Source organism: Toxoplasma gondii, chromosome VIIa, assembly GCF_000006565.2.
Source record: "Toxoplasma gondii ME49 chromosome VIIa, whole genome shotgun sequence".
Taxonomy (NCBI): domain Eukaryota; phylum Apicomplexa; class Conoidasida; order Eucoccidiorida; family Sarcocystidae; genus Toxoplasma; species Toxoplasma gondii.
Genome location: NC_031474.1, coordinates 1,228,128 through 1,241,163, shown reverse-complemented (window position 1 = coordinate 1,241,163; position 13,036 = coordinate 1,228,128). Strand labels below are relative to the sequence as shown.

At 51.4% G+C, this 13,036-nt stretch overlaps 2 protein-coding genes across 2 annotated transcripts; one reads left to right on the top strand and one right to left on the bottom strand.

Annotated features, from left to right (window-relative positions):
* The first annotated feature begins 1,243 nt into the window (after positions 1 to 1,243).
* Positions 1,244 to 11,198, top strand: AP2VIIA3 (AP2 domain transcription factor AP2VIIa-3). The gene is made up of 6 exons (XM_002367755.2): positions 1,244 to 3,900; positions 4,415 to 4,872; positions 5,033 to 5,090; positions 5,348 to 5,482; positions 5,807 to 6,147; positions 6,340 to 11,198. Exons 1-6 carry the CDS (start codon positions 2,499 to 2,501, stop codon positions 6,940 to 6,942), a joined length of 2,997 nt encoding a protein of 998 aa, XP_002367796.1. The 5' UTR covers positions 1,244 to 2,498; the 3' UTR covers positions 6,943 to 11,198.
* Positions 7,565 to 13,010, bottom strand: TGME49_205658 (F5/8 type C domain-containing protein; the record flags this gene model as incomplete). Its single annotated transcript, XM_018779345.1, has 21 exons — positions 7,565 to 7,900; positions 7,960 to 8,020; positions 8,080 to 8,139; positions 8,195 to 8,400; positions 8,454 to 8,581; positions 8,640 to 8,710; positions 8,766 to 9,017; positions 9,071 to 9,145; positions 9,240 to 9,417; positions 9,477 to 9,830; positions 9,884 to 10,134; positions 10,188 to 10,299; positions 10,356 to 10,466; positions 10,527 to 10,820; positions 10,885 to 11,204; positions 11,267 to 11,410; positions 11,468 to 11,588; positions 11,639 to 11,793; positions 11,953 to 12,149; positions 12,208 to 12,579; positions 12,637 to 13,010. 21 exons carry the CDS (start codon positions 13,008 to 13,010, stop codon positions 7,837 to 7,839), a joined length of 3,900 nt encoding a protein of 1,299 aa, XP_018637263.1. The 3' UTR covers positions 7,565 to 7,836.
* Positions 13,011 to 13,036: the final 26 nt, after the last annotated feature.

Below are 13,036 nucleotides of genomic sequence, written 5' to 3'. Positions count from 1 at the left end.
AGGTTGAAGCAAAAGATCTCGTTGTCAGGCGGGACTGGGTGACACGCGGCATACATGGCTGCAGAGAGCCGCGCGACGTTGAAAGTGTTCCATCGTACGAACGGTCCGCATGGTTGAATTCGCAGTTAATATTGGGCTGTGCCAGGTATGATAAATGCGGATCCTACGAGAATAAGGTTATCCACATCTGTCTCGTTCTAGGCGTATGTAAGGATTACTGTTATCACGCGCAGTAACGACAGAAAAGAACTGCTCAGATGTGAGTATGACGAGTACCATCATACTGGGAGTGATCATCGTAAATTAACTACCGCTAACAGGGATCCTCAAGCCCATCCCTAGTAACTGTCTCGTAGCCGTTCGCCGTGATCATCAGATTTCATTGTCCGCTGACGTGTGCGAAAAGCAGGTTTTGCTACAGGCCTTTCTAATGAAATACTGCTTCCAACCGTGGAATTCCTCATTCAAACTTTGTGAAGTGTTCTACTGTCGAAATCGTACCACTGACACGAAAAACTGATACTATACGTATCGCCATGGCGTGGACGCCACCCGGGAGACGGGACGAATTTCCTCGGAGACCACAATGACATGTTGAGTGATGGACTTCGAAAACAGTCCCGTTCAGCTGACAAGCCGTTTCGTGGCAGGGTAGCTAATGTCTCACATGTTACTCCCTGACTGGTTTTATGCTTACCCTAAACAAACACTGTTAATTCCCACAACTTCGAAACAAACGTGAATACCCGTAGGATATTGAAATCCAACACTTTGAGATCCTTTTAGCAGTCCGTTGCGGTGGTAGTGTATGGAGTCACAAAGAACGACGATGTAAATAGTTAGGGCAGCAGTGAGGCTTTTTTCCCTCACATGTGCTGGTGTGTGTTAAACTGAGACACGTATGGATAACAAAAGTATAGCACCGAATGTGCCTAATACAGACGTCACAAAAACGTCGGGAGCAAATGGTGCCTACTCCGCAAGCCATTACGACAATTGCAGACGAGATTACGTTGTTTTGCAAATGGGTGGAGACTGTCAACTTGCGTGTCCACGATGTGCCTGGACAACAGCGGTGCCATATTGCAGCTGGTTGCCTTTTGCAGAGCTGGACAATGATGGTACAGAAGTCGCCGCGCAGACGTAGTAGAATCCTGCTGCAGCCGCCAGCGGAGGTATCTAGCTAGACACACGCTTCGTGTCTGTTAAGTATGCGAGTGCAAGGCGTTTACCCTCCAGCGTCACTTGTCGCTTTCCGTCTCTGTTTCATCGTGCACATTCCGATCTACAGACCATTTTAATTGACGATGCTTTTTAGCATGTAGGTGCACGAGATTTATAGTGTCAAATTCTCAGTGCTGCTAGGCATCTCTAAGGGAGGCGCAGCCCCCGTGGTCATACAATGGCTGAGAGGTGTCAGAGGCTTGCCACCCTCAGCTGAGCAACGGTGGCTACGCCAAAGCCGCATCGCCACACAAGTTGTGCATGCTGTACTATTTTTCTGAATGAGTCTCAGTCGGTTCGTGATATTGGTGATATTCCAAACAAGTGGACCCCTTCATGGAAGCAGCTTAAGGCGTGCTGCGAGTCGTGCGATTCTTGTCAACCATTGCTAGGCCTGCGCGAGCATCAGTGGTGTGGTAGGAGAAAGGTCGCAGGGTTGACTTCGACTCAGGCCGACTGAATGCACGGGACGAGTCGCCTCATGTCTCAGAGTGTTGCTTTTTCTTAGATCTTTCGCGTGTCTTGGTATATGCTTACAAACAAATTGTCGTTTTTTGTACCATCCCATACTTTGCAGCATCAGCGTGGAACGAGTCAAACTCTGTGCCACTGCTGGCGTGGCAACATCGTGGACGACAGCGGGTGGCCCCAGTAGTCATGGTGTCCGAAGGAGACTGCGCATAAAGAGATCTTCCGTCACCACTGCCGCGTTGTCCTTCGTGGGGGGTAATTCCCAGCCATCTCTGGCTAGTGGTTTTTCTTTGTTTACTGTCATTTCGCTAGTGCGATGCACTTGTCTCAGCCTTGTACTGTTGCAAGTAGGAAAAGCAAGACGCCGTTTCTGCCGTCCCGGAGCTATGTCTCGTACGTCGGTGGCGAAATCACCCTGTGCTTCCATTAGCGGCTTGCCCCTTTCATTTCCATGCTAAGAAATATCTAGGCTCTCTTTTTGTTTCTTAGTGTCTGGGGCCGCTTGCACTTCGTCATAAATGGTACGCTCGACGTGCTATGTCAAGCCCCACATCGCGTGCTGGCGCGCCGAAGTGGTCGCACTGCAGTTTATTGCCAGACAGTGGCAAACCGTTGATGCTGGATTGTTTTGGCTTTTTGTAATCAGGGGTGCTTTCTACTAACTCTTCCGTCGTTCAGCATCCATGCCGCATGTGGCGTCGGCCTTGTTTCGGTGTGTATCGTGTGCAGAGCTTTGAATATCGTTGTGGAGGGTCGACGCGGTTCGGCTTTTGTTGCAGCGGTATTCCTCGTGTCTACTCATCATGCAGCAAAGTTCAGTCGTCTGGCGTGCCGGTGTTATTCGTCACGTGCACGACCAAGGCGTCTGCGAAGCAGAACATCATACGAGAACGTTCGATTCAAAGAGCAGTGTCCGTGTTTCCCATGAGCACGGGACATCGCAGGAGGCGTTGAATCATAGATTTCTCAGCGCCGAGTGCCTACCTTCCCCGATGATGAAACTAAGCAACGGCGATCTGACGCCGCAAGAAAAGTCTTTCACTGTCCACCGTTCAGTATGCCAGGACTCCGAAATGATGACGCAGCCGTCAATGGCCTACCACCAGAATTCCATCACTCGAGAGATCAGTTTGTCTGCTGTAGACTCTGCGGCCTTCCCCTTCGAGGGCGATGCGAAACCAACTGAAGGCAGGACACTTTCCATCCTCGAAAGTTCCACGGTGGCGTGCTCGCTGCCCACCCTGTCTCGCGTGTGTTCGATCAACTTGCCTTCACCGGGCGCGTCCCCTGCATCAGCTCATACATCGTCGTCGGCCCCCCAATCGCTGGTGTGCGCACACATGCATGCCTTATCTGAAATCGCTTCACCAGCGCATGCCTCACCCGATTCGTCAGACCAGCCGTCGGAGCAAAGTGATTCCTCGACTTTTCAGTCGGCTTCGACGGCAGCGACGCCGCCGGAAGTGTTCCACCCTTTCGCAGCAAAGCTGTTGAGCCATGCTGCAGACCCTGATTTGTCTGCGGGGTGTACAGTGTCCACGCCGAACTTGGGACCAAACCTATCGTCGCCGCAGAAGCACAGTCGAGATAGCTCTGATACCACGTCGACCACGGTCTGTTCAGAACGGACAGGTTCAGGAGCAGAGGCTTCGCTGTCATCACATTACGGGAGCAAGCTGCGAGATTTGCCGTGTGGAGAGTCGGTCAGCGATGACCGTGGCATCTGGGGCGCTGGTGGTCCTCTGCATAGCGCGGAGGGAAGCAGCGATCTGCAGGTGGACTCCGCAGATGCCTTTCCACCTTCAATCCCGAGAGGCCAACAACTGGAGTGCGATGCCGCGTACAGGCAGCGCTCCTCGCGGAGTGGGTCTGACAAGGGCGACTCGGCTTCTTTGGCGCACAGTTCGCCGGGCATCCATTCGAAAGATTCGGCCGTGGTAGCAACTCAACACTTGACCGATACAGCAGCCGCCGCTCGCTTATCAGCGTTGGTGGAGGAACCGGACGCTGGAATGGGGACCAACTCCGGGCCTGACGCGGCTGCACCGGACAGAATAGAAGACAGAATCGTGGAAACAGGGAATTCCCTTGATCAGTCGACTGACGCTCGCAGTACGCCAGTTGTTGTCCCCCGTGGGGTATGGTACAACCGTTCCACTTGCTGCTGGCTCGCTTGCGTCTCTGGAGTTGGAAAACGACTTTACGGTACGGTTCCCCATGTGTAGTGTGGCAAATAACGCTTCCGAGACCGGGTATAAACAACAGAACCAGGTTCTATGCCTGCTGTACATCACCACGCCGCTGGACGGCTTTAGACATATAAAGCTGTTGACCTTTAATATTCTACGGCGTTGAAGTTATTCGGGTTCTGTTGTAGGCGTAGGTGTTACCGATATGAGCCGGATAGAAAAGACACGTAGAGAAACGTCACACAGTGGCATTGCATCGACGCGGCGTTGTAGTGGCGAATAGGGCATCCTTGTGACGCCAGTCCCCCAACACTCAGTTTACCCCGTATAGCGGGAGGTATTTGAGTGCTTACGCTTGAAGGGAGGCGGCCACAATCAGTAACAAAGAAACCTGATGTGTTGCGTCGGCTGGCTCATTTACCACTGCGTGTGATATTGCAACGGTTCAGCAGTTGCCTAGGTATTGGGTGGCCGTGCTGGGGTGGCACATAACATGGCGTGGAGCTTCTTGTGATGTGGGTGCGATACAGTGTTTAGCGCGAAGCGCCTTGGATTCGAACGAGCCAGGCAAATGGCGATTGACTGCAAGAATGGATGCCTGACACCGGAGGGTTTGGCTGCCGCCTCAGACGACAGTGGCGGTGGGAACAAGGCTGTTTCAAGCTTCGCATCAAAGTGCCGGCGACCACTGGCAATGACGGGAAAAGCTACGAAAGTTGATATACCAACATCTGCCTTCACTGAAGGTGCAGACTGGCGATCGTCAACAACACCGGGCTGGGCCCAAGACACCAATGACATCGGAGAGGCTGCTTCCCCGGGACTCGGCTTAAAAGCCCCGTCACCTGGAGGAAGCCTTGCTGGCGATGGCGCCCGCGAGGATGAAAGCACTGGTATCGACACGCCAGCGGCGCTAAGCCGAAGCCGGAGTGCCGAATGCACAAAAGAAGATGTGTGTGTCTCTGAAGACGGCGCAGCATCCAAAGAGGTAAGCATTAGCGACGATCGCCTCTTGTTTGAAGTGGAAACAATTGAATCAAACGAATTCCATCTTGGAGCAGTTCCATACGTCGGCGTCGAAAAAGCATGAAGCAATCATCAAAACAACGTTATGCTCGTCCACGTGCTCACGTTTTTGTTTGCTACAGGCTAGTGAGGTTCCTTCTCTGGTTTCGGAACGAGCTCCTCGCAAACGGATTGTTTCCAGTAAGATACTTTAATGACGAAAGTGCAGAGTTTCTGAGAAATCGTTTCAGTAAGAAGGACTCACCGTCTGCAGACACCCAGTTTGCAGCTTGTGCTTGTAGACCCAAATATTTGCATGTCGGTACTTGTTTTGGCTCTCGCCAGAGTCGTTCTCTTGTGTACGTTCCGGTGTCAGCATTCGTATTTTCAGACGTACCGGATGTGTCTAATCGGAGGAGAAATCCATGGCAGGTGGTACAATCTGTCTTCTTGCACAGGACGCATTGCAGAAACTCGGGCCACAGCTCGAAACGTCAGAGCAAAATCACAGGTCCAGCACAGTCACCGCCAGCAGGATGACTTCTCAACATCGGCTGCTCGAACAGCCAACAAAGCAGCGAACAGAGCTGGGAGTAAGCCCTGTTGGCTGACGTCGCCCAAAGCGATGTATTGATGGCCATATACAAGCTCTTCGTGCGAGAGATGGGAGTGATTCGTTGTAGACATTTGTGTTCTGCCAGCTGTTCTGAGTATATCGTATCTCCACTGCGGGCTCCAATTACTCGGTGCAGGCCATCGTTTGGAATAGCTTCTCACTTGAATCACGTTATTCATAACTTGATATGGAACGTTCGGCCTTCTGTGAGCGACCAGCTCTTTCTTCATCAGGGCTGAAGTAGCTGCAGAGTTATGTTTGCCGAAATGCCGACGCATGTTCGCCATCTTTGTGTGTGCAGCTCCACATGGAGTATGGTTCAACTCCCACACGAAGTCGTGGACTTGTGCAACTGTCGGGCCACGTCGGCAACTCTTGGTATTTTCTTCCGCGCGCTACGGATTTGAGAAAGCTAGGGCAATGGCGATCGAGGCGCGTGTGCAGTCTGTGCAAGCTCTTCAGGGGCAAGCTCAGTCATACGAGACCTCTCAGTCCAGAAGTACTAGAACCTCTTCGGCCAAGGACGACGCCGACGCTGCGGGGAGATCGAGAGGGGAGTTGTCCAACACTGAGATCATGGGATGCAGTCAACGAACAAGAAGCGTGTCTGAGGAGACCGTCACGGAGGAAATGTCAGAGATGGTGAGAGAAGATGCTTTTGCAATTTATAATGCATGGCGTCTGCGAAACGAGAGTGTCTCTTGATTGTGCGTTAATCGCTCTTAGAGAAAATCAGGAAAATTCAGCAAGTAACAGCAGATCCACAGAGTTAGAAGATTCACAAGTACGCAGGGTGTAGGAGAAAGACCTATTGTTTCTGGTATCTCGTCTCAGGGCTCTCCGCATCGTGCTGCACGCTCCGGTCGAGCAGCAGCGCTATTTGGTACCCGGCCGACGTCGTCATGGGATGAGTCACCGCCACAGCGGCAGGAGTTGGGCCGTTGCGCATCGATGCAGACCACGGAACACAAGCATTTGACCGAAAAGGAACAACAGCTTCTCTGTGCGGGCAAGTTGGCGGCCAACCTGGTATTGTCTGACTTGCTTGAAGTATGCCTGCCACAGCTTGAACTCTCGCCAGCGTCAGTCGATAGAGTCCGCTCGTCAGTCGAAGTTGCCTTGTGGACGGTTAGCTCGGCTCAGCATCCTGCCGAGCTGCAAACCTTCCTGAGGCTCTTCAGTTGCTGTTTTATGGCTCTGAAAATTCCGTCCAACATGCCAACCCAGACCCGAGTGCGCCTGCTCGAGGCCCTTTCTGGCGCGCATTTGGAATTTCCGCAGGCGTCCGGCATTTCAGGTGCTAACGTAGAAGAAAGTGGAAAAGCAGTCGTGTCAGAGGAAGAGCTTGGAGGGGATCGCAAGCGGCAAAGGCTTGGAAGCCGACCAGGGACACCTTCGAAGTCTACAGTAACTCCATCAGAATGGATGCATGGGTGAGAAGGATTACTGTCCGGATCATCAGCAGCAGGACAGCCATAGCTCGATTATTGTTTTTATTGTTTTTTGCTGCCTGTCGTTTGCGCCACTGTATAACGGGCTCCGTGAGTGCGTTGTTCAAGTTACAACTGTACTATGTCCATAAATCGGAGTCGTGAGGAGTGATGGGCATGCTTCAATAGAAGGGACGCTTATTTCGACGGTAGTATCAGTCGGTGGCAATCAGAAGGCAGATTGGCGTTCAAGTACCCGTCCGAGCTGCAACCACTTCTTGGTAAGATCTAGGTGTCAATGCGATGACCTAGCTCAGTCTGTTGATGAGGTGTGTGGTGCGGAATCTCTCGGGATCCTGTAAATCCGGTTGTTTTCCATTAAGTGGAAGGACCGGCGTTTCTAATAAGTGTATTGAGCAGCTGATAGACCAGCAAAGACGTGGCGTGCGCCAGAGTATCGGAATAAACATGTTTTTTGTTCGTCTCGTGACAGTTGTTTTAGCCGTTCTTTAAAGTCGGTGCCGCAGGGAGCGGGAGACTGCCCACTACAGAACAGAAACGGCCAGATGAAAAATAAAACGTTGCTGATGTTAACACGATAATTTTATCGGACACACGACTGACGCTTCGAAGAAGTGCGCGGAACTCGAACAGCGACACATGGACAGCAGTAGAAACACTGGCAGACGACGAGATACTTCTGACACATGTAATCCAGTGATCGTTGCGCAGGCGTTCCTTCGTTGAGCCAGAGTCGAGTGCGCACGGGTCGCGTTAATGTTGGAAAGCGTTTTTGAGTTGCGGTTGAATCTGATTGGTCACCCTCGTTCTCCAGCAAGTACCGGAATGCAATGACAGTACATTGGGAAAGTATCAAGGCAACCATTGTCCGGATGAAACGCTACAGTTCTTGTTGAGCAGCAGGTACGGTGCACGAGTTCTTGCACTCCCGAGCAACAAACCTCCTGCAGCGAATAGTAGTCGATTCACTGTACTCGGGTGCACGTTTTCTGATGAACGGTACCTTGCTCGATAGGGTTGATCAAATGGAACCTTTGCTGTTTCGCAGCACATCACGCACACTTCTCCTGAGTCAGGATCGATATCTCAGGAGGGTTCAATCTGCGAAGTCACATTTGCTTACGTTGGCACTTCTGTTGGTCTGCCTCTGTTTCGCAAAAACGGTAGATGGGTTTCGATCCTTCTACATTAAACAAATCGAATTCTACGTCAGCTCAAGAACCGAAAGAAAAATTTACCGATTGAGCACCCTGATTTAACACTTTCCAGAGCCTCCAATACACTGGTAGACTCTCCATCGTTCTTGTGACACTGCCTCTTGCAATCGTTGCGTGCCTTCACGGATATTGGCAGTTCCTCCTCGCAGCAGACGTCACAGAAGTTGGTCTTGCATTTTTCGGTCACGGTCCCGCCCTTCTTTTGTATCTTGTTACAGAATTCCGCTCTGTGCCGTCATTCAGTGGCTGGTTTTGTTGATGCAAAGACAACAAGTCTAACCTATCTGGGGCGTGTTTCCTGTTCAGACACACTTGCATGCCAGCTTCTGTCCGGGTGTCAACCTCCGTGAAAACTGAAACAGGTGAGTTAACGGGGTTTGGAACTATGCGAGTCTCCTGGAAGGGACGCTTCAGAAGCAAATAATGTTTTTCGGTCAGCGTTCACGGTTGACTGTATCTGACTCACAAGAGTAATGTCAGCAAAAGCTACACCTCCGCAGTTCCAGGTGGTGAACCCGACTGAGCCACCGTCCCAGCCTGGTCACATTAGTGATATCGCAGCTTCTCAATGACGCAGTTCTGCTTCACCTACTCTCTGTTCCTATGACGCTAAATACTGGAATAGGTGATCCACCTCGGCCGGCGTTCACGATGACAGTTCCTCCATTGAACGTGATTGTGATGCTGTTCCACTCCCCAATCTTGTAACCTCCAAGGAGCGACTTGGCCGCAGTGGTGAACGAGCCATCAGCTCTCTTCCTCAAGCGGGCAAAATTGGGGCCCATCTCAAACAGCATGTAGTTGTGCGTATCCATATACCTGAAGACAGCTCCAACAATACCACCTGAAGACGGCAGTGGAATAAGCCTGTCTTAGTAATTGTACACGTCTGATTACTTTCACACTGGGGAAAAGCCTTGAAAGAAAACACTCCACTATCACAGCCTCTGTTTCCACCGAGGACAGCAATGGCTGGCGTCTGGATGCAGAACGATGGGAAGACTTACATTAACGTAATTTCTGCATCAATAATCTTACGTGTTCTTCTCGACCACGGACGCTGGACTGCAGGAACACGAATGTAGTGTGTCTGCGACTGGGGTGCTTTCGTTGGTTGTAGCTCTTACCATCTGGGCAAAAACTTTGGGTTCTCCCCCAACATTCGTGCGGTATTCCCAGCGGGCCGGTCCCCCAATGGTGTCCGACTCGGAAACGCTCCAATTTTTGCGGAGACTTCCAACAAACTGAAAAGAATATCACTTGTGCTTTAGCACGGAGGAAGACAAAAGCGAGAATGTCACACCATTTCTTTGTAGTTGCTGCATGTGGCAGGCTTCGGAGGAAGGGCCTCCGTCCGTAACACACAGGGAAGGGCGTCGACTTGGATCATGTCAAAGTACGCACCATCAACTCCACTAGTGAAGAAGCCGATGGAACCGGACATTAAAGAGCCGTCTATCAGATCGAATATTGCCGGAGGCTCAACAACGACGGGTGCTGTCGACTCCTCCACCACAATGATCCGCAATCGTGCCTCTCTCATCTCGATTCGAACTGTGTACCATTTCCCTTCTAGATAGCCACCATCGTCGACTCGGGAAACTTCAACTGGCTTTCCATCAACAATCCGAAGAAGTCTCTTGAATCCACCATTTGACTGCAAAGAATTTTTAGGGCTGGATGGTAGAAAAAATCAATCGTTCAACGCACCTGCCGCATTTCGAAAAGGAACATGTTTTCGAAGTCTTTCATCCGGAACGCGATGCCAGCCGAGCCGGAGCCGGATATGTACACATCAGTGGAGAAGATGCCATCAAAAAATCTCTTATTTCTGACGCTTGCATATGTGCCAACAGCCGCCACACCACGATTTGCTGGAGCTACCACCGCCGTTTGGCTTAGGATGCTCCGGCCTCCGCGCCCGCCTGCGGGTGCCTCTCCCACTCTCCAGTTCCCAGTTCCTGTTTGGACATAATCAGGAACCCGCCGCATAAAGATGCGTCGGTGTTCTTACCTATTGCGGTCTTGGAGTTGTAGACTTCGAACACATCGTAGAACTCGAGAGGATGGAACGCCGTCAATGCCCAGCTGTCGGCCTGCGTTTGGCTTGCACGAGTTAATATGACCTAGAGCGAACGTTCTGCGCTGTGCGCTTCATTCAGGTAAAAGGAAGTGATTTTACCTGTTGTAGCTGTTGATTTGTGCTCTCGAGTGTTGATGCGACTCTACCAGCAGCGGCCTTCAAGCTATCTGCCAGGGTCATGGTCTTGCTAAGAAGGCGTGCCGCTCTGGACTGACCGTAAAAGGTCAAGAAACATATTAGCGTTAATCAAGGCTGCGAATCTGGTCTTACTCTTAGTTCTTCCTCTAGCACTCCTGCAGGCTTCAGAATCCCTCTGGCTTCGGAAATTATCTGCGGTGGCGAATTAAAGTAATTCATATTGCTGCCCAGAGTTGTCAAGTAATGCGATGTTACCTTATTGGCTTCTGCTTCGACCATCTTGACTACAGCCGCGTTTATCGATCCCAGTCTGGAGTTGACTAACACCTCCAACTGACGGATTGCTGCGCGTGTTGCGGCTGTCGTTTGCGTATCAGAGGTAGCCGGCGGTTGTGCACCTGCATCCGGGCTGACTCCCGTCATCTTCTAGATGCACATCATAAGACAATCGCACCACACAGCGAGCTGCAGAAGACGTGATGCCGCCTACCAGTTCTGTGCTCAAGGACGGCTGATCACGATTGGCATTGAGTTCCAAGAAACTACTGGCAGTTTCTGTCTCTTGCGTCGCTTGGGGGCATTTTACTGCCACAGATTCAAGGCGGAAGGCGCGAGACGCTCGTGGTCCACTGTAGCTTTCTGATATAACGCCGTTGCTTCCGCTTCCCTCGAACTCGTTGGGCGCTTGTACCATATGAACTCTAACGAGTCCACTCCGGCCCAGCACGCCCGCATGGATAGCTGCCAGACAGATGGAGCTATCATCAGAATAGTTTCCTTCTTCGCCACCAACAACCAAAGCTCCCTCGGCTGATGTGCAGGGTAATTTTTTATTTCTCACACAAAGACTGAAGGTCAGCATTACGCCTCACCAGTGAAAAGGCAGTTCTGTGGGCACTTCACCGTCAAGGAAGTGCCAGGCGGGCCATCGAAGGCAACGTTCCCACCAGGAGGCGTGGCGCAAGAAACGTCAATGTATGCCGGTGGTGGATTCAGGGCGTCCTGGTTCGTCGAACCTAAAAAGCACATATCATTGAGGCTTCATGATCTCCGCCTGTCCTCGCTAGTCCTACAGATTATTGCAGACATTTCCACTTCCGAGGAGTCGAAGAACACGAGCCCTTCGCCTCCTATGCCGACAGTATTGCGTCCTTGCCCCTCCAGAGCGCCGGCATCCAAAACATAACCCGTGATCTGATAACACATTAAGGGGAGTTGAATTCTGGATTCAGGAAATGTCTCACATCTTTCTTCATGTCAAGAGAGTAAAAGGAGCCGCGCCCGTCGCCGATTCCCAGAGGAACTGGATTGTTCAAGTCAACGCCCATGAGCTTCAGCATTCGATGGAGTGAAGTCAGTTGGCCGGCGCTGTGCAGGTGAATCGGTTCGAGGCCGTAAGCTAGGGAGAGGATTTAATTATTTAGGAAAATAGGGGCAGGTGACGTCACGTCTTACCTGCACATGCCCGCACAGTGTCCCATGGCTCTACGAGCCCATCATTTTCTGCGGTCCTACCTTTTAATAGTTGGCATGCTTAATTAGATTCCAACCCGCTTACCTGGTGGTACAAAATAGGTACCTCCGTATTCGCTATCGCAATAAGCCCGCAAGACTTTGGGAGCGCAATTAGATGCCACATAGTAGAAGCCCGATATAACTTGCGGCATTGAATTTTTGAGAATATAGCAATCCGTGACTGGTGATGCCTCAGAGTATCCAGGAGTCAGACTGGACGTGCTCGGGGGACCAAAGAACCTAGCGGCGGCCCGCATGGAGTTGTCTGTACAAACTTCTGGATTAGAAGACTCCTCACCCATGGGAAATGAAATATCGCGCACCTAAGTCAGCTAACTGGTCGGAAAGCGAGCCATATCTGCCTTCAAAGGAGACCAGTTTTTGCTTCGCCTGGTCCTTGTCTGCCTTGCAGGTAACCAGCATCGGCATAGCTGCCTCTAACTCCATCTCATGCTCAGCAACCTGAGCGCTCGCTTTGGCAACAGCTTCGCTGGCATTGTGAAGTTCGTTTCCCGAAGTGAAGTCGACCTCTGCAACAAGTTCCAGAAAGTACTTATCCCGAGCATCACTCGAGTTTTTTGCCACGCCACAGCTCTGAACAATGGATCGCAGCCTGTTGCTGTATATCGCGAACTCGCGAATGCCGTAAAGAAGATTGTCATCGATTCTTCTGAATTAATAACAGTGTCACCTTCAGAGATCGGATCAAATAGTACGGAAGACTTACCCGTTTACTGGGTGGGGCTTCTCCAGCGTCAGGCGGACGTAGCGTCCCACTGAGCTTTTCATATCATCGAGAGTGCTATACAGGCTGTTGACGTGATTGCGTGTGCAGAGTGTGAACGTTTTGCCATCGATACTGGTGCTGATCGAGTAGCTCATCGCTGGATACTCCCAGTCAATGACTGCTGTGTTCAGCTTGTACTTTTCTCCCAAGTCGATGTCAAAGAACACCGCAGCTGGCACCGCATTGACCGGAAAGTTCTGCGATGCCCAGTAGGTCACTGAGTGGCCGTCGACTGCGAACCCAGGTCCATGACTAGTATCGCCAGGCCTTGGATGACTCGCTTTGGTCTGCTTGCTTGTCGCGACATTAGTCATTCCAGCCTTTGAACCCTCCTGTGATA